The 21,241-nt window shown below is 48.3% G+C and overlaps 1 protein-coding gene across 3 annotated transcripts in view; it reads left to right on the forward strand.

The window, feature by feature from the left end:
• Nucleotides 1–21,241, forward strand: part of LOC139061089 (uncharacterized) — a 395,355-nt gene that overhangs the window by 272,270 nt on the left and 101,844 nt on the right. Inside the window, exon 1 of one of the 3 annotated variants that reach the window (XM_070540623.1) lies at nucleotides 15,731–15,834. The exons of the other annotated variants lie outside the window; for them this stretch is intronic. Coding sequence (XP_070396724.1) covers nucleotides 15,808–15,834 — 27 coding nt within the window. The 5' untranslated portion in view covers nucleotides 15,731–15,807. Of the gene's footprint in view, nucleotides 1–15,730; nucleotides 15,835–21,241 lie in introns of those variants that run through there. 3 annotated transcript variants of the gene reach the window in all.

Raw genomic sequence — 21,241 nt, forward strand, 5'->3', positions numbered from 1 at the left:
ACCTTGCTCACATTTCGAGCGGAACAAGCTATGTCTTTCATCGTCATCGTCATCCTCATTATTATTATTATTATTATTATTATTATTATTATTATTATTATTATTATTATTATTATTATTATTATTATTTCCAGATACCTTAGCGGGTCCTGTAAGTCCTCACATGCGTAGTGCCCGTCGTTCACGATGTGTCGGGACGTGAGAATGTTTGGCGCCCACTTCGCGCTGCGTACGGGCGAGCTGTCATGCAAAATGGCACGCGGCGACGTGTAATTGTATCCTTTCTCCGTGTATTGGTCGTCAGCCGCGGGATCAGCCAGATTCGGTAAGCGTATACACGATATGAGGCGGTCTTCAGTATGGGCGCATTAATTTATAATATGGTCGGAAGGAGACGGCGCTCTTGTGGCTATCTCGTTTACTTCCAACCTTGCCTCGGGTGTGTCTGCTGATTCGATCGCGCGTGCGGTATTTCTCCAATAATCGACCTCACCTTATTACCTTCCGTCGAGATGTTTCTCGAAATTGGTGCTTGTCTTCACATTTCTCGTATTTGAACGTGGACTTATTGTGAGTGCGACATGCCCCCCAAATTGTTTAAGGGGAAAGATAATAGGGAAATTCAGGTAACTATATCTGCAAATTCGTGCGCATCACGTTCACTCCAGTTCTGTTGGTTTCGGCCGAAACAGCGCGTTGATGAAAATATATTCTTCATCTCTAATGAACTTCTATTTGTTTTTCTTTTTTATTTTATAATTGTTTAACGTCTGCTGCAAGAGGCAACATGTATAAGCTGTCTCGCATAAGCTCAAGACGCCAGCGAGAAAGCAAGTGCGCCTTTCTTTCTTTCTTTATTATTTCTTTCTTTCTTTCTTTCTTTCTTTCTTTCTTTCTTTCTTGTTTGTTTGTTTTTTAACGCGCATCTGAATATAAGTACACCAGATAGTGATTGCATACCGTCTCGGTAGGAATTCCGCTACGCAACAGCAGAACGCATATCCTCTGGCCACACCGCAGCGGATGCCTCTACTATTGCTTTGCAGTGTGACCGTAGACTATGTGATCCATAAACACGCTCAGTAAAAAAAACTTGGCCTTGAAACCCTGTTGATATAACTTTCTATTCAAATTGCTTTGGTATATTTTCCCTTTCTCTCAGCTTCTCAATAAGGAGCATTCTCTCAATAATAATAATAATAATAATAATAATAATAATAATAATAATAATAATAATAATAATAATAATAATAATAATAATAATTACCTGCAAGGGCCGGGCATCGTGTTCAAGCGCGTGGTAAAACGGGATTATGTTCCTTGCGTTCGTATGCTCTTGTAACAACTGCCTCGGGGTTTTGTCAATGAGCTGTGCTCAGACTCCGCGCTACCGGCCTTATTCCTTTTTTTTTCTGGTAATATATGGTACGCCGTTAATCTTAGAGGAACAACTGCTCGTGAGAAATGATGGTGCGCAGGCTTGCGGAATATATTTACCACCGGGGGTTCCTTAACGTGCTCCGAAATGTCGATACAAATGAGCGTTCCCCCACAACGTCCTGCCAACGTAACGCGGTCGTCGCTGTTGGAATTCAAGCGCGAATGACCTCGTGTTCCGCCGCAGAACCGCTGCACGAACCGCGGGAGGTCTGTGAGCGCCTTGGTGCCTTGCCCGTGCATATCCTTATTACTCGTTCTTCGGCTGAATGAAAATTTCCTTACCGTTTTTTTTTTTTAAAGTTTCTGCTGTGATCGAAAGCCACGCCGATCACATCGTTCTTGTGCGCGGATTACTTTACACGTTTGCAAGAGAAACTCAGTCTTTGTCGCTGTGCATAACAGGCGGCGGATTTATTGCGAGCGTGCCCTGCATTCTAGGAAAGGCCGCAGTCTCGGATGTCGGAGCCGAGATTCAACAGTGAACCACTCCGACGCGGGTTGGGACACGACGCCGGATTCCTGTTCCAGGGAGAAACGGTGTAGTCCTAAGGAAAAGCTCACGGGGTTGCACTACGATGTTAAAGCCTAGTGTATGGAGGAATGTCGGACGCAGAAACTTCTCGAAGACGGGATGCAGCGCAGCGCGTCACGTGACTTTAAGCTGTTCTTGCGTCTCTGCGCGGCTTCTTCAACGCAATGAGTCACCGACTGGCTCACACGTGCACCTTGCTACAGTTCACTTCTTTTATACCTAGCAAGTGGCCGAAGTACGACAGGGTTTCCGTTGTCAGAACCGACGTTTGACTCGAATATACGCGCACGCGATAAAGAGTTGTATATTGGCGAGGACTTAACAGTTTGAAAACAGGTTCCTTACTTCGCAGTCGACGGCCACGGTGAAGTGTAGGCGTCAAGTGGCTACAGATAGCATTTGTTGACCGCTGACAATGTTCGTATAGGCCCTTTTCTTTTTTTTTTTGCGAGCCATGACCTTTGAGATTGCGCCCGCAGCTCGGTGTTGTATGCCAGGTACACCGCTCCGCGGCAGTGGTTGTTTTCGCGCTCGTGGCTGTCTGTTTAGTTGACGTAGCGTCTGCTATATTTGGGAAGCGGTTCTGAGGGATGTAAAGTGATTGAAATCGCCTCGTCCGGAGTGTCTGCTGGCGTTGAGGTGGACGGAGCAGCCAGCGCGATGGAGAGGCATTGCGCAAGTATACCTCGTTTGTTGGTCGCGGTTTCCGCCCACGACTAAAATAGTTCTGTGCTTCAATGCTAGCATATCATTCAGTGTGAATCACACTTGTCGAGTGGTCGTGCCGCCGATTGCGGATTGCGTGAGCGTCCGAAGCAGTGGTAGATGCTGGTTTGTAGGTCTATGTGTTTTGTATAGCGCATGCGTGGTCTTACAGCGCTTATCCGTCTTTTCTTTTTCTTCTTCTTCCTCCTCTCATTTTTTCTCTCTCCCTTTTTTTTCGAGAAGTGGCGAGCAAATAGGATCACTTGCCGCTCTAGACAGGCGTACATCATTTGGACTTTACAAAGCTCAAGAGGATCAAAAGCCGTTTTCTCGTTTTGCCCGTGGTGACCTCGCTGACGAAGCCGTTTGGTCTGCCCATCTGGAAACCCGACCAGTTCCAGTCCCCTTATCCACAACCGACGCTGCAAGAAAACTTCATATCGTGGCTAAAGCGATTACACACAAATACTTGTCTTTTCCAAACCTCCCGTAGTGTCATCTTCATAGACTTAATCCATCCCTAAAGCTACGAGTGCCATTAAAGGCTTCCCACTCTGAGGCGACAGTATTGTGCCGCCTCTGGCTCGGGGTGGCCATTACAAAGGCCTACTTGTTCCTCGTTGGAATGGGAGATACGCCCATGTGCGACTCTTGTAGAACTATAGACACGATGCAACACATGTATCTGTCCCCAGTACGACGTCGAGCGTGAAGCTCTCCGGGTAGCATTGAGCCTGCTGGTCCCTAGACCATTTCCGGAAATGAAGATCCGCGGACCATGGCCGTACGCGTCGATGTCACAGAAATCCGCGAAAGCGTCGTTGCAGTACCTCAAGTTGACAGGTCTCGGCGACCGTGTGCGGACTCGGTGTGAACCTTCAAATGTACGCGAAACTGTGCTTTTCTACCTCTTATCTCTCTCTTTTAATCCCCGTACCCCTTCCCCCAGTACAGGGTAGCAAACCAGACGTGCGTCTGTTTAACGTACCTGCCTTTCCTCTTTTCTCTCTCTCTCCCCACGCCAAGCGACCAGATAGTGAGAATAATTTCCAATTCGTGCTGGCATTTCACCGACGCCGCTACTCCTCGTCGAACGGAAACCGATACAGCTAAAGTAGTTCATAACATGTACACACACCGGGATTTACACTCATCGCATGTTTGCGCAGCCAATGTAAATTTGTGCATACATTGTAGTTACTGCTGCGCCCAAAGACTACACAGTGGTTCCCCGCGACGGCCTTCTATGAACAGACATGGCGTAAATTTCTGGAAAAGCGAGCTAAAGCATCTCCAAATCGTCCCGCAGCACGCGACGTCAACACACTCAAACAAGCGCCGCGCCGGCTTGCGCGAGCCAGAGTGGAGGAAAGGCTCGTCGTCGTCCGACGAAGAGGCACATGGACATCCGAAATGACGTTCCCGTGTCTCCGAGCGCTGGCTCCGCCTGTAGGCTTATCCGCTGTGCGAACTCAACAGCCTGCTTGGAGTGCTCAGTCGGCGAACGTCGTGCGCTATCTCCCCATGCACTGCAAAAGTCGCCTAAAGGGACCCCAAGGCAGAGACTACGCCAATGATCAGTATCGTTGTTGGTTCCGCCGGTGGCCGCGATGACCTTGTCTCAGTCTGCAGCGGGCACACTGCGAAGCCGGGCGTGTTCTTCCGGTGGCTTTTAATGGCGTTGTTTCTTTGTTTCTCACTCTTTGACTAGCTAATCGACTGGACGGCGTCAATTATATTTCGCCATCGTGTTGGTTGACTGTGGCATGGGAGAAACGCTTGCTGGCCACTTTTGGGTGAATAATTCAAGTGGCGTCTTCCGGCAAGTAAGCGAGCGACGTCAACCGTCAAAAGAAAAGCACTGTAGGAACTAAGCAATTAAAAATAATTGCTGCGATGACATAAAGCATTGCAACAGAAACAACCGAGGCAAAGCGTAAGGCGTATGCATATAACGTTTGTGTCTCGCGAGACAGATTGTGTCCGTGCTGCCGGCGCCCACGGATTTGTTCTTGCGCAGCACCGATAACTTTGCGACGACTATGCAAGAACGTCTGACGTGATTCCAGAACGGTAATTTGCGAAACAGTCGACTTCGCGGTACCGCTGGATGAAGTTCTTCTTGTCTTCTGCTTAGCTTCTTCTTAGCTTCTGCTTATCCGCTTTAAATTCAGTTCAAGTGGGTACGTCTTGCATACTCGCCGGCTACAATTCGTAAATTGCAATATATGCTGTAAAATAATTAAGTAGAAAGTTAATTAGCCAATTTGTGTTAATTAGTTAAATATGTGTTTTGATTTCTCGTGCTAGTAATGTCTGCCTCTTCGAATAATCCAGCTCTTCGAATAATCCAGACAAGAATTATGCTATCTGCCCTAGGCAATTATTTTTTTAATTACGTAAAACTTAAGCACGATCACACCGTATATATAAAATGCTGTACTTGGTGTCATTGTTTGTTGGTTTCTTATTATATATATATATATATATATGTATATATTGTCACAAAAATGAAACTGAATATTTGACTAATTAACTAATAAATATTTGTTGATAAACTTCTAATATACTTACTTTAACCACGAATTGCTATTTACGAATTGCAGCCGCTGACTTTTAAACTCATATCCACTTGAAATGTATTCTAAGAATGGCACCACTTCCGAGATATGCATTCGCAAAGTTTACGAAGAAATTCGTTGGTGTTCCAGTAACTTTTGAGCTTCAGTTCTTAAAAAGGTGTTTTCCTAAAAAAAAAGTAAGTGGAACAACAGTGTATTTTTACGGCTACTTTGACTGCCAAGCCGCGTTGCTAAGCTTTGCGACCACCACATGGTAATCTAATACCGGTGTCACACGGTCACTCCCGATCGCGATCTTGCTCGATCCGTAACCCGACTATCGCGATCGTAGACGGACGTCTACGCCCTCTAGCTCAGTGTGCAAGACAACGCTAGAAACAGACTGCCCAATAAAAAACTTGAAGCAGCTTTTTGAAGCAACCGAGTATATATCTTCTGAAAAAAAAAAAAAGACTGTGGGGGTACATAAGCAATTCTTATTATGTAAATGCGAGAGAATTACTTGTCGCCGAGTTGTGTCGCTGAGTTTATTATTGAGGCGAAATGTTGCTTAGTGCTGCTGCGTTGTGTTTCCGACTGTAATGTTGCTGCTTATGAGGTCGCAACAACGCAAGACGACAAACCAGCCATATTGCGATCTCTCAGCTGCGTTTTATTTGCGGAGAGAACGTTGCAGCAGCTTGCTTTGCACGTTTCGCTGCGTTGCGATGGTCTCATACTTCGTCGGCAGTGAACTGGCGCCTCCGGCCACTCTTTGCTATCTCGCCTGATGACGTAGACACAAGCGATTCCACTTCGGACGGTGAAGACTCCATAGCACCGACAATGGATGGGTGGATGCATGGATGGGATGGGATGGGATGGGATGGGATGGGATGGGATGGGATGGGATGGGATGGATGGATGGATGGATGGATGGATGGATGGATGGATGGAATGGAATGGAATGGAATGGATGGATGGATGGATGGATGGATGGATGGATGGATGGACGGACGGACGGACGGACGGACGGGCGGACGGACGGACGGATGGATGGATGGATGGATGGATGGATGGATGGATGGATGGATGGATGGATGGAGATGGATGGATGGAGATGGATGGATGGATGGATGGATGGATGGATGGATGGATGGATGGATGGATGGATGGATGGATGGATGGATGCTGCGTGGATGCTGTATGCATGAATGCATGCTGTGAGCTTCTCTGACTTCAAAGCTTGTCCAGCCCATATCACCCTGCACAACTCAATTTGTAGTCTTCCCGTAAGCGCCCATTGCGAGGCGTCCCACTGACCTTTGGTTGCCATAGAGTTCTGCTTGTACCCCTGATTTCAAGCAAACAACCGCATTTTCAAATGTAAGTCCTGGAACCATTACACCTTTCTACATACACCGGGGCGCCTCGTACCTATTGCATCCCCATAGCGCTCTGTGTTTCATTATGACCGTATTTCTCTTCCCATTTGCTATTATATTTTTCCTGTGTTTCCAAACATCTATCACCTTCATTTATTCATATACTAAGTTATTTATATTCTTTTACTAGAGGTATTTCCTGGCCCTGAATTGCCACTGTCAGTTGACTGTTTTCATTGAATACCATAACAACTGATTTTTCAATGCTAAGTTTCAGACCTACATTCTTGCCTTCTTGTCCACAGATATTAGCCAGAGGTTGCAAATCACTTTGCTTGTGAGCTAGCAACACAATGTCGTCCACGTAAAATAAACCTGGCAGCTGCTAATCCACTACTGTGCCCGCCTGTTTGTATGAGATATTAAACCCGGTATTACTTTCCTCTAGCGCCCTTTCCATCCTCACCATGTACATAATAAACAGCAGTGGGGATAAAGGGCGCCCCTGCCTCAGTCCCTTGTTGATATCAACTTTCTCCTTGCTCCTCATCCCTTCCCATTCAACGCAAACGGTATTTTCTAGGTAAATCTCTCACAAAATCTGTATACAAACGTCGCTCAAGCCTTCCCCTTCCAGAATATCCTACAAAATGTTGCGGTCTACGTTGTCATACGCTCCTGTAATGTCTAAAAAGGCCACATATAACGGCCTCCTTTCTACTCTGGATATTTAATTAGGTAGAGTAAGGACAAATAAGTTATCCTCCAGACGCCTACCTCTTCTGAAGCCATCCTGAAGTTCTCCCAAAATGCCATTATTGTCTGCCCATGCTTGCATCTTTAATTTAATGACCTGCGTTGATAACGTGTACTTTACCGATGTAATGGTCAACAGGCTATATGAGGGAATTCCTATCATGCTCCATCTAGTGAATCGCCCGGCAGGCAGAGCCCAAATAAGGACGGGGACAGAGGGAGAGAACACATAAACAGCACGGGCGGTAACTTTCAACTTTTATTTACTTGCGGTCAATATGATATGCAGTAAATACCAACTAGGCCAAAGTCAAGTTCTTCCGAGGCAGAGCCCAACCACGTACGTGCACAGCCAAACCAGCGTAGGGTAGCAAACCGGATTTTCCCATCTGGTTAACCTCCCTGTCTTTCCACTGTCTTCTCTCTCCCTCTCTCTCTCGAAGATATTCATCGCTGTCGCCTGTTGCAACGGTGGCATAATGCAATGGTGGTGCAGGGAGCGCGGTCAGCTATACTGAGCGGTGGCATTGGCCATGGGCAGAGAGGATGGAATCCTCACCGTGGGCGTTTTTTTTTTATTAGATGAAGATGACGTAATTTGTTTGCTCTCTTTCTGCCAAGGCTACCTGATGAGGGCGGGGACGCACATTGAATCAAGTAATGCTCTCTCATTAAAAAAAGAAGAAAAGAAAAAGAAAGGAAAGAAAGAAGAAAATAAGATGATCTCATGTGCAACTTTCATAGAATATTCTACTAATTTGGTAAATGTTTTGGACCCACTGTCGACATCTGGTGCAATATAGCTCAGCCAAACTCGATCCGGATCGTTGGTACACTCTATCGTTGGACCATGTAGCAGCGATCATTGTTGATTGCGAACAAGAAATTCGATCAGGATCGGGTCCGATCGCGATTGAAAAAGACAGTGTGATTGATTTGCTCGGTCCTGCTATATAGACAGGATTACAGTAATAATGCATGTTTTTAAGGGCAATATGCACTTGATTACTTGCCTTCAGTCATATGCCATTTCAACACATCGTCGAGCAGCAGATGCATGCAAATTCCACACCTTTCGACAGGCAGATCTCGCTGTGTCTACGCTGGGAATAAAAATTATCCGTGCTATTTTAGATGATTCGCTGATTCAAGAATCATTTCGACGATCGTTTCGGCTATCGTTCAGTGATTGACTAGCCGGTCGTGAAGACAGCGACTGCCAGTACCGTTACCATGCAGTACGTGGTACCGGAGTCGTATACGCTACAGCAGAAAGAAACTGGGTTGCGCGTCAAGATTGGGAACACTGTTGTTGAACATGTCAAGAAAGGACGTCTGCGCAGGTCGTCACCTTGGGCGTGCACCCGCGCCCGGTCGGGACGTGAACTATACGTGTTAGCGTAGTACCATTCTGTGTGCGCTAAATTTCTTCCCCGCCTTCTCTTTGATGGAGGACGCTCTGTGTACCCTAGTGGGCGTTTCGCACTCGAAGCGCTGTAGTTGGGACTGTCGTATTGACTCGAGTCGGCAGAGTGCTGGCGCGTTCCTGGTTCAGCCTCGGTTAGTGAAGAATGGAGCTGCGCTTTCGCAAGCGACGCACAGAAAACGCATCGCTTCTCCGTAGAACTGTTCCCGCGCTCGCGTTGGTGGTGGCGGACGGATCTCCTTCGGTGCACTTTTTTTTTCACACAGGGCCCCAGGGCGACCTCCTCCGTGATGGTGCGGGCCCATCGCTCAGAGTGGGGGCGGCGTGAACCGCGCGCGTGTCCTTCCTCCGCAGCGCCGTGGGCGCCTCCGACAGCTGTTACGAGGATGCTTTGTGTCGACGCTGTGTGCGCGCCGATGATCGACGGGCCGGCCGGCCTTTCTTCCGAGCCCGTGGCGCACGCGCAAGTGGGAGAGGGACCGCGCGCGTTGAACTTTTGCGCGTATATGCAGGCAGGTCCCGGCTCAGTGAAGGGCTCAAGATTAACGAATTATACAAGATTAACGGGGCGCGCTTCCCGCTCTCGGCGGTTGAGTGTGCATGATGGTGGGCGCCGTTGGCGCATGCATGGCGACAGCCTTGGCCGATTTGACGCGGCGCCCATCAGTCAAACGGCGACGGAACGCAGTGCAGCGCCAAACGTTTGACGGGGGTGGTGTTGGAGGGGGGCGGTGGGAAGGGGGGGGGGGTGTAGCGGTCTCTTGGTTCGAGGCGTCGTCCGCCTTGTTGCCAGCGCGCGCATCGTTTTCTTAAAGTGGGCCAGTTTGCGTCCGCGGAAGAAGCGCTCTGCCCCTCCTCCGAAGGGTTGCCTCCCGCTGAACGTGTGCATGTGCGCACGCGGGCCGACTGGCGATTGACAGCGCAGCACATGTACATTGTGTTGCGCTGGCACACCGCCGGAGCGTGAGTCAACGAACGTTTCGAGCACATGTGCGCGCAGTCTGCATCAGGCACCCTGCGAAACCGGGTGCGTTCTCCCGGTGGCTTTAATTACTTTGGCGGTGTTGTTTCTTCGTTGTTGGTTTTCTTTTTTTTCTTTTCTTTTTTTTTTACTCTGAACTATAGACGGGGTCTTTATCTTTCGCCATTGTGTTGGCTGGCTGTGGCTGCTGGAAGAAATGCGTGCTGCCCACTTTTGGGTGAAGCATTCAAGTGGTGCATTCCGGCTAATTGTCACCTGGGTGAAGGTGAGGATCGAGGCGAAGAAAAAGGAGCAATATTGATGGGGATGAGGATGGAGGAAAGACAGTAAACGGATTTGTCTGTTTAATTCCTAGAGTCGAAACCAGCCCTTGTCTAGAAAAGTTGCGTAAAGCGTGGATACACTGAATATTAGATCTACAATTCCGCCAAAGGTTTTACCTACATATATATAACGTGCTCTTACAAGGCTCTGATGTTGAGACGGGCAAAATCAGCAACCACTTAACACTTACCGAGCTTGAACGTGTGGAGGGCAATTCCTATAGCACATGCTTATTAGATGTAGGCACATAGCATAGTTCACAGTTCGAAGACTAAAGGCTTCGTTTTAATACTCGCCGTAGATGGCTAAATAAACAGCTTAGCGGACAGCGGCCATCATAATTGTCGTTCGTTCCAATTTTGACGAGGACGGCAAAAAAAGAAAGAAAAGGAATAACGAAAAACAGCTTCGCCAAGACAGCATCCAAGTCAGAAACGACGCAGACAATCTTGCTGTCCAAACAAGATGGCGGCTGAGCAGGAAGCCTGGGAACTCTACGGGAAAGTCGTCTGCGCACTAGAAAACGTAATCACACTTTCCTCTTCGCTTGTAAGTTACATTGTGTTTTGCGTATATATACGCGCAAAAAGAAAGCTTAAAAACAGCGATAAATTGGGCTTCGCTTTGTCTCGTTTACGCGAAGTGGCGTCAAGTCCCAGAAACATCTTTCAGATGCGTTCCGTTACTTGAAGCTTGGGCGGAAGCGGGGGCTCCAAGGCCTCGAGAGCACTCTTCGCTCCGGCATCGGCAAGTTTATTGTCATGAAGACCACATGTGTCTGGGTAACCGTTGATGTACAATATTATGGCCGCTTTCTTCCGCTGGGGAATGCAACCCGCAAGTGTAAAGGACGGTGGGGGCTTTCTTTTGTGACATACGTGAAGTATGCTTATAGCACCAATTTTTCCTTACCGAATACTGTCCACAATTGAGGAGACTCCTGTAAAATGTAGAGAACTGTCTCCCGGGTTACCGCAAGTATAAGCTTTTCTATCAGGTTTTCAGTCGAAAATAATATTCAGTGGTGCTGTTTGCACTTCTCAAACGTTAAGGAGTCTTTTCATCTGAGCATTGTGATACAATTTTGGCAGCATTAAATATAAGTTAGAGTGAGCCCCGCTGGCCCCGCAAATACATTGGCATTAAGCCATATTAAAGCCCTCGACGCTTATCCCATTAATCCTGCCCGCTCGCGTGCCACTCTTTATAGTCTTTGGAGCCTTGTTGTCAGAAGCGAGGCGTACTGGTACAACGCTGGCTACTGGTGCATTTACCTGCGATAGCTTCCACGTGTGCGAACCTAGACGCGGTTTCAAAGTTGTCTAGGCCATGTCTATATGGTCCCACAATAAGGTTTGATAAGATTGAATTGTGGGGTTTTGTGTGCCAAAACCGCGATCTGATTGTGACTCACGCCGTAGTGAGAGACTCCGTGTTAATTTTGACCACCAGGGGAGGCACTCTGTAAGAGTCCATCTAGTGGACATGTCCACTTCGTCTGCTGTTAAAGTTCTGATTGGCTGGGCTCGGCTGCGCGTCCGCAGCAGCCAGGCGCCACAGCCAATCAGCACTTCAACAGCAGACGAAGTGGACATGTCCACTAGATGGACTCTTACAGAGTGCCTCCCCTGCAGTTCTTTCAAGTGCACCCAAATCTAAGTACACGAGCGTTTGCGCATTTCGCCGCCGTCGAAATGGGGCCGCCGCGGCCGGGATTTGATACCGCTTCTTTGAGCTCAGCAGCGCAACACCTATAGCCACTGGGGCTACCGCGACGGGTGAAATAATGTGTTCGTGAAAGCTCCACGTTTCTGGACAATAAGACAGCCTGCTTATGTAGTTACTTTTACATTTCAGATCACAAATACTATACTAGAAGCATTTATGTCCACTTGTAGCCGAGAACGTTACGTTGACGAAGTTATGCGCGCTTTATATGTCAGCAAATTAATTATTAAATAATTAATAAAAGTCCACCAGCTGGTGCCGTATCTGGGTCCGTAGACGATTGGATAATTAAGAGGTGAAGAGATCATGTACTTGCGTGCTTACGATTCTCTGGAGTCTGACGATGATATTCAGCGTCCGCGGTCGCTGCGAGATGATGATGAGAGAAATGTGGCGTATGCCGAAGGCATGTGATATGGAGCGAACACGTGTAACGCTCTGCTGAGGTAGGAACGGTTTCGTAAGTATAACGGTGAACCTCGCCTAATTGTTGCAACGGACAAGGCCAGTGACGTAGATGACCGACAAGAAGAGTTTCTCTGTATACTTGCAATGTTGGCCTAGAGGGCACCTATATGTCTACTCCGAGGCATATGTAGCGCTGAATCGTTGAATCGCTGCTATATGGAAAGCAGTTCGAGTGTGGTCTAAGGAGAGCCAAATGAAGCGCGAGAGGACTCGATCGACGGCATCGGAAGGAAGCACTAGCAAATGACGCGCGATATTTCAAAAGGCCGTGGGCCATATATAGAAAACGCAAATTTCTTGTCTGCTGTATGAGTTGTGGTCGGACATGTCAAAAAGGGTAGCTGCCCCATGCTGTCGTCCGACTCATCCACGCTAAGGACGTTGTTGAAGGGAGGAACATGTTCTCATCGAGAACGAGGAGTAGTGGGTTTATTTACAATATCTGTATATGAAGAGTGGAGAACGTTACGTCTCATCAGTCTAGCATGACTCAAGTGAAGCAGCCCGGGGAGTCGAAAAGAGTTCGCTTAAACCCCCTCTGCCCTCCTTGAGATCCCTATAGGCCAGGGAAATCTGCGTTCCCACCTTCGTCCTACCGAAGCGTCCAAAGTCGTCGAAGGACCTGCATTGAGGGTGAGGCTTCACACAATCACTCCCGCACCTTTGTTCACTGAACGCGCAGGCAGGAGGGGAGCTTCGTAGACAGGGATTGTCACGTTGACTCAAGCTGGCGCGTCTTGGTTCCTGGGATGACCCAACAGTTAGGTAGGGCGTCTGTCAAACGACCGTGGTGGTTACCGGAGTCCGTGAGAAAACGCAGTAGAGCACTCTTTTCGAGGAGTTTCTTGCTCCCATTGGTCCGTGACGGTGACAGTGAACCAACAAACACTCGATCCGCCAAACGTGTCTCGCCTTGCTGGCGCCGCAGGTCTGTCCAAGGGGGACGCATTGTCAGCTTCGTGAAGCGATTCGTCGCAGCGGCGCAGAAGAGGCTAGAAGGTCACTACTTCCGCTGGCCAATGGTAACACTGTACACCTGGCCAAGGTATAGCGGATGCGTTTCTCCCCGTCCCGTGTGAATTAGTGTGAGCGGATGAAGCTCGGATCAGCGATGTTCAATATTAGGCCCGAGAACGACATATAGGGGCGCGGCGAGCGCCGCTGGCGTGACGTCAGGGCACGGACTCGCGACTGTCGTCTGCTGCAGTTCTGGCGGTGTCCGGGCGCATTCTGCAGTGCTTCCGTTTGTTCGCCCAAGTCCCCTATGCTTGCATACTTATCGAGGTCGTGTCTAATATATTTTTACGGTGTCTTCGTTCGCGAAAATTAATTTAAAGAGCTTATTTCCTAGACGACGATATCTTTCTCAAAGGTAATGCTACAGTGCCAGCCGAAGAAGCTCAGACCAGCCCATTGCGAGTTTCTCGTGCGCGGATCTACATTTTGCAGTGGTAGCTCACGTGAATAATAAAAGCATAACCGCAAGAACAGTACACAAGAAACCGGTTAGGATATAATACCTCCCGTGGTGCAACAAGAATCTCACAAACGCTGGCTATATATGACTTCCTCAACATTTACCTTGATATTAATGTGCTAGAACATGTTTGCTCACGACGAGTAGTTCATGGTGTAATGTCAAATTTTGCATTTCTTCACAGTAACGCTTGACAGTAACACGATAACTTAACACTGCAGTTTAGGTTCTGCCAGCACCACTTGTTTCTTTAACTGCTTCTGAAAATTAGGCCGTTGTTCACCGTTAATTTTAAGGGGCGGTAAATTGAATTAAAGGTAATTGAGGCTTACAGCTGTTTGTAGCATACGGAAAGGAATTTACCAATATTCATTCCTTTTTCTGTGCTACACGTTCAACTCACTTGAGCAATTTACTGGTGATTTTTGATTGAGGAACAGAGATGACGAATCTGTTTGGCCAACTGATACAGGCTGCTCGGCCCAAATGTTTGAATGAAATACACCTTTTGGACCGTATGGCTACAGCCAGAAAGAAGCCGAAGACTCATTATTAGTAGCGTTGAAGATATTATAATTATTCCCCGCTAGAGATCAAAGATCAAGTGAATTCATGCAAGGATTGCGGTGTCCTGCTTATGAGGCGGTTGTGCGAGTTTTTCTTTTACGTACTGACGAAGCGAATTGTTCTCAGTTTGTATAATTAAACAACGCAGGATCGAGACGTACTGAGGCAGAAGGTGCTTAAATTTTCATCCTCAAGGCAGCCTAAGCTGCGCTGTAGTGCCTCAAGTATGCTTTAGGCATTGCAATCGGCCCTGTAAAAACTGCATCATGGTTTCAATTCTACGTTGCAGTGAACAACATATTGGTTTCGAGAACAATGCGTGCCTCGCCATAACGACATAGAAATTGTGTTGGGCATTATAAATAAAATAAAATAATATAATTCAAACAATAAACTACGCCCTGCCTACTGCACCTAACTATTACGCGCTTCGCCACAACGATAGTGTGCTGCTGCCGTTGCGTGAGGGGTTTGCCATAATGTCTATAAAGGCTACTGATGAAAGCCACAATGATAGGACATACACAGCGCCAATTGATTGGCTCTCGATCTTAATAAGAAAATTTTCTTTCAGGTGATTGCTGTTATGGTATTCGTGAAGCATGTACATACTATACATGAGGCACCATCGTGTAAACAGCCATGAGCAGTGCGTTTTCTGGGTACCTGTTTTAGAGAACGGTTAAAGTATAGTTGCAAACTTTTTCATATAAAACGCGCCTAGCTCTTCTTTTTACGAACTAATAAGGTGGCCATATATTTACTATAGTAACTCAGCAGAGTAATTAAGAATCATGATGAAAGCTTCGCAGGGCAGTGTCCTTGTAACACGGATTTATAATGGTGACATCATATATTAAGATTTTTCTTCTACGTGTAAAACGCAATGTCCCTCATAGCTAAGTACTAAGGGGATTTTAAGTGTTTAACGGAGCATCACACACAACTTCGTGTGTGGAATTTGCAGACATTCAATTACGCGAAATTTCTGGACAGACACGGCGCATATATGCATTGCAAAACCAGTACACCCCTTCAACACTACATAGCTTGCGATATCCAAGCCGCAAATTTTCTTGGCTCACGTGGTTTTGAAGAAGAAACTGCGGTTCAGGCGGGGCAGCAGAAAGAAGCCTTCAATAATTGCGGCTCGAGCCGCCGATCTGCCAAACATGCGCGAAGTGAACGAGCGCGCGCGGCAGCCGAGCGAGCCAGAGCCAGAAGCGACCTGGCCGTGACGTCAGAGGGCCCAACTCCAACTTCTCGCCGCTAATGGCGACACCGCATTGCAAAAAATTTAGTGTTCGTTTGTGAAAATTATACAAAAAATACGTTCATGTTGCCCCATGAAATCGTACATTCTCCCATAAAAAAGAAAAGGAAGATAGATAAAAAAGAAATGGACCGCGAGCAGCGGTTGTACGGCAGTGACGGCAGAAGGCAGTAACGCACTCAGATGGATCGAGAGCTGGAAGACTTGGAGGTGCGTCTGCAGTTTCATTGTATCTTTGCGAGATTTGACGTGTCTGTCATTCGTACCACCGTAGACCTTGGTGCGATAATAGATCGCGCGCCGTATTCATCAAAATCTAAACACGGCCAGCTGCAATTTGAAATTGTAAGCCTCGCGAGGACATGTTCCTCGCGCAGTTTCATTACGCGCTTGTCATGTGGCGCCTGACTGGCTTGTCACATCAACTGTCTAATGCGTCCGCTTGCCTGCCTCTGTCACGCTAAAAATATGCGCAGCCTCATTTATCTGACCAACTGCACTCAAGTGATGCTATCCTTGACGCCGTGTGCTGATAGTCTCATCTTGTGCATATACTGCTCTGTATACGGCAGATTTGCGAGGGAATTGTTTTCTAGAGTGTAGGTAGTCGACAAAATTTCTCTGGTGACGTCGATACGAAAGTTTCCACAAGTGGCATATGTATTCGCGGACAACTTTCTGTGGCAATGAGGGCAAGCTACGGAGGCAGAGCGCGCACAAGTGAGAGCGCTTCTGAAAAGAATCCCCTGTCTTCATCCACGTTAACTTAAGCTGGGGAAGAGAAAACATAAACGCCTTATTAGCAACCGCGAAATAAGATGAAACGCATCACTAAGTATAAAAGTTTACTTATTTTGCGGCTTTTCCCTTCCGCGTCTGGGAAAACGCGAAACCGTCCCACGTGAAGCTGCGTCGATTCAGTGTCTGTTACGAACAACCAAAAGTTCTGTGAGACGCTGCCGGACTACTTGGCGCTGTAACACTTGTGCAGCAGCCACGCGCCCGTAGCTTTCCCTTCATTGCCACAGAAAAGTTGTCCGCGAGTATAGTTTGCGCGAAGAGTGAAAAAAGAAAGTGATTGCTGGCGTATACGCCGCAAATGGATGGTACTGCTGAATCGACGCAGCTTCACGTATGCGTACATACGTTGATCGTGTATGTACTACGTCTCACTTCAGGCATGGGGCAGGGAAGTTCGTTTTCGGCGTTCGTATGTACTCCCACCGTCAGCTCCTCGTCTTTCGGCGTCAATAAAGCGTCATTTCACGTTATCACCCAAGCGTACTTTCTATAGGGCGGGGAAACCGAGCCAACCCTAATGGACGACAGACTCTCAAGTGCATATAGTGTGGCTCGTCGTCTTTTTCGTTCCCCGTGACCATAACCGGAGGAAAGCAAGCGTCCGGCACCAGGGATGCGAATTTTGTTGCAGCCGCGGCTATCTTTTGTAAAAGGAACTATTTGCCGGCGACTAATCCTGTAGCTTTGGCTGTTTCCTCGCACGAGCTCATTCGAGTTGTTGAAAGTGTCTTACATTTTTTTAAGGACGCGGCGATATATATGAAAGCGACACTCTGTATTCACTGCGAAAAATATATATTCGCCCCATGTGCGTGTGCTGTCCTGTTTCCATACCATTCTGTGAAGTGCAATGTTATAAGATGGGCGATGTCTGGAACGTTTTTCACCGAGTATTGCGCGTGACCACTCCTGCGATGTGTTCATTCAGCGACATTATGAAAGCTGTTTGCACGCGGTGAGAGACTTTTGCGTGCATACAGTTTTCGCAGACAATGGAATGTTTGTGCGGCGTGCACCGCAGCGTTGGCAACGCTACCGCATGAAGTACACTGATCTTATAGGAATTCGCGCGTTTCATTCTGACGAGTTCCATCCGAGTGCAGTCATGCTATAAACGAGTCACGAGATAAAAGAAGTGGATACGCTATCACATAGGTTGTTTATTGTTTTTGGGTCTAAAAGGCTGCATTACGGACCCTGTCGCAGGGCACTGAAACACTTCGGGTTGTTTCTATCTGCCCGCAGTGGGGTCTATAGAGGGGTTCTGAGAAATTTAGTCGCATTTATGAAAGAACGCCGCGCGTTCCAAGAATAGTTACGGTCGATTTTCTTCCTCCCGCCCGAAAGTTACGATTGGGCAAAATTTATTACGGGCGTGAACAGGGCGCCGAAGCCGCTGCCGTGAAACAGCCCAGCAGCTTTTACTTGCGGTTCGTGTTCGGGAAATGGGAAAGTGCGCCGGCGTCTTTCCCTTCATGCGCACGCGAACAGCGTTCGTCCGTCGTTTGCAGCGGCCGCTTTCCGCCGCATACCGCCAAGTTGAACGGCGGACTGCGGAAGAAGAAACAGCGGGCCGCCCCAGATTTAATGTGCGCATTCCTATCGTCGTTTCGCGGTGGGTGCGAGCGCAATTATTCTCCCTTTCTTTCCCTGCGTGCCATCAGCGTGTATATTTACCTCTGAGTGGCTCCTGTCAGGCCGGCATACGCATCGACTGCATCTCTCGAACACCGCGACTTGCGTACGCGGGTCTCTGGTGCGCAAACTTTCCTTGTCCAAGGGAGTTAAGGGAGGAGTGATGATTTGTGTCCCATCTCGCGCCGAGAAGTAACTTTTCTTCGAAAGGAATAATTTTTTCTTTCCTCGTGTGGCTCCCTGTCAGCGAAACGAGATTCACTGCGGATTAGCGCATGCGCCGGCGCAGCCGAGCGTGACGGGAAGTGGCTATCTCTCGCGAGCGGCCCATCGAAGGTTCTGGCGTGCCGCAGAAACCGGGCTAAATGGCTTAAGTCTCCGCGCGAAGGCACCGTGTTACGCGGGACGGGGTCTCGTGTGTGATAAGTATAACTTATGCGTGGATGTAGGCACTCGTGGATAAACTTCGCCTCTGTTGGCACCCGATGCTTTCATTTGGAGGCACGAAATTGCGCGCGCATGACTTTTCTTCTCTCTCCTCTATCGATTCGGCCTAAATGTAGTTGAGGCGGTCGCCTGTAGAACCGAAACCACGGATTCCGATCGTTAGTTGAGCCGCCGAGTCGCAGCGCAATCGTGGGAATGCTTGTCCTGCGTATTGGAGCTGCTGTGCCGGCTGCTACAGATATTGATCACACGACGATAGTCTTGTTCGCTTTTCTCGGGTACAATAATTATCCGCGCAGTTCGCTGTTCTCTCCCCGTCAAATATGCGGCGTTAAAGTGTCTGTCGTCATTAACCAGCCTTCACCGTGCATGCTCCACGAAAGTAGCTGTTCTTACATGACAGAGTGACCTTCGCAAGAGCAACGCCGTTGCATTGAGTGCTCACTAAGCTCGAAGCAGTTTCAGCGATAGCTTGAGCGAGCATATATGTTTCGAACCGTCGGTGTTCAGGTTTCCCCAAAAATGTGGCATGTTGTAATCCGGAGCATATTTCTTGAAGCTTCGCTGCTTCTAGTTGGATATTTGGTTGGTTGACTTGTACCAATTTTGCCGCTGTGGAAGAAAAGAAAAGAGACAGAGAGAAAAAAAAAAATGAACAGCAGTCTTATGCGATTCCTCCGGCTCTGTACTCATTTACTGTGACACCAGCCGGCTGTCACAGTGGGCAGCGCCATACCTCGATTATGAACAACTTGTTTGCTATAGCACACACCATCGTCCACGTTACCTTAGTATATCGCCGTTGTGACTCCCGAAATACATGCAGAAACGCCACCACTCTCAGATGAGTCTTTGTGGTGCGCAAGACTCCGAACATAGAGGCCCTGAAAAAATCCTGGTTCTCCCGTAAACGTGAGTAGATGGAAGCATGAAATGGCTACTGACAAATCAGATTGCTTCGAGATGATACTAGCCGCATTCTTAAGATGGGTGTAGTTCATGTTCGCAACGGCACGTCCCACAACACCACACCGCGCAGCACCGCACCACCACGTTTGGCTGCCAAAAAAATCAGTGCCCTGCCACTCTATGAAGGATGACCAGCGAAGCTGTGTATGTGGGCCCCTTAGGGCCGATTTACGCTCGAGCCGCCCATCGCCGCAAGCCGCGCCGCACGCGTGCGGTCGCGCGAAAAATTGCACGTATCCAGCACTTGTGCACAAATTTCGGTTTACAATGTGTAAGGTATACACTGTGCACAGTGTAAATGGTAATTTGTGCACAAGTGCTGGATACGTGCAATTTTTCGCGCGAGCGCAAGCGTGCGGTGCGGCTTGCGGCGATGGGCGGCTCGAGCGTAAATCGGCCCTTAACAGCGAACTGCACCTCCGCCGTGGGTCGGCCCGGCATTGCACTATCTTCGGGATCGGCCCACATATGGGGTGTTTTTTTGCTTACCATGCCAACGACACGAAAATTTCCTTGGACGGGAGACGTATACAGCTTCGCCGTAAAACGACAAAGCCAAGTGCTCCGCTCAGTCGGCTCTGCAGGGAAACCGGGGCAGCCTTCCGGCTTCCACTGCTGCCACGATCAGCGTTGTGCGCGCACAGACGCACGCTAGAGTTCCTGCTGAGCAAGCCGTGTGCATAATCTTCCGCATCGTGGTGCACTGACGGTGGTCTGAGCGAAGCGGACTTCCAGCTACAAAACGCCGGCGGCTTTCCGTCGTTCTCATCTTGTGCGACGCATGCTGGCGCCACTCCTAACCGTGCTAGCACTTGCATCGCGTGATACGTTGCGCCAGAAGAGCTTCACCGCGACCACTAAACCTTGTCATCGATTTCAATGCTTCGCTATTCAGGCGAAGCTGCCATTTTTTCTTCGCAATGTGGCGACGGTGGCGCTGAGGATGAGAATGGTGGCCTGATGGCGACTACGGCCTCAGTTGTCAAAATAATGGATAGAACGGACGGATGGACACAGTTCCCCTGTAAAAACCGGCTTGCAGCTGACCCTCCATTGCTTTGTGTGTGCATTTTAGCCAACTTGTTATATACTTTGGCTCTGTCTTTTTTCTAGTAAAGCACATTTGGTGCCGATATTGTTAGGAGCATCTTCATAATTCTTCTGTTGCCCTCTTTGATAGATAAAGCATATGAGGTCTTGCGCAGTCTTTGCGGCATTTGGAAAGACGCGCGCACTCGTGATGTCGGTGTGCCTTTTCATGAAGCCGTAATATGCCACTTAATTTTTATTGCAGACCTATTGAGAATTATTTGACTGTTGAACAGCATCCAACGAAATCTACGTACGTCTGAGATAACAACAATTCTACTTTCGCGCTACCCGATTTGTATGAGCGTGTTGTTTAGTCAGCGTATACTGCTTGTCTCAGGGTCGGAAATTCCACAGACCCGCTTACTTTTAATACGCATTCGTTCGCGCGCGCGTCTACGTACTTGCATACGCAGATATACTTACATACTATTGTTAGATATGGAGCTGGTTCCTGCGATTACTTCGAGTTCCCCAGACCACATCGGATTGCAGCACAGCTAATTGAGGAATGCAAAAGCAGGAAAGCGCATTCCAGAGAAGCGGCCGAGCAAACAAGTTTGAGGCAACAAGTTTACGTGCCAACAAGTTTGTGCGCCGCCGGGGTTAGCAGGTGGGCATCCGACAATGAAGCAGGTGCACGAGCGCCCCCCGCTCCTTCTCCAGCCTACAAGTG

Source organism: Dermacentor albipictus, chromosome 1, assembly GCF_038994185.2.
Source record: "Dermacentor albipictus isolate Rhodes 1998 colony chromosome 1, USDA_Dalb.pri_finalv2, whole genome shotgun sequence".
NCBI classification, from domain to species: Eukaryota; Metazoa; Arthropoda; class Arachnida; order Ixodida; family Ixodidae; genus Dermacentor; species Dermacentor albipictus.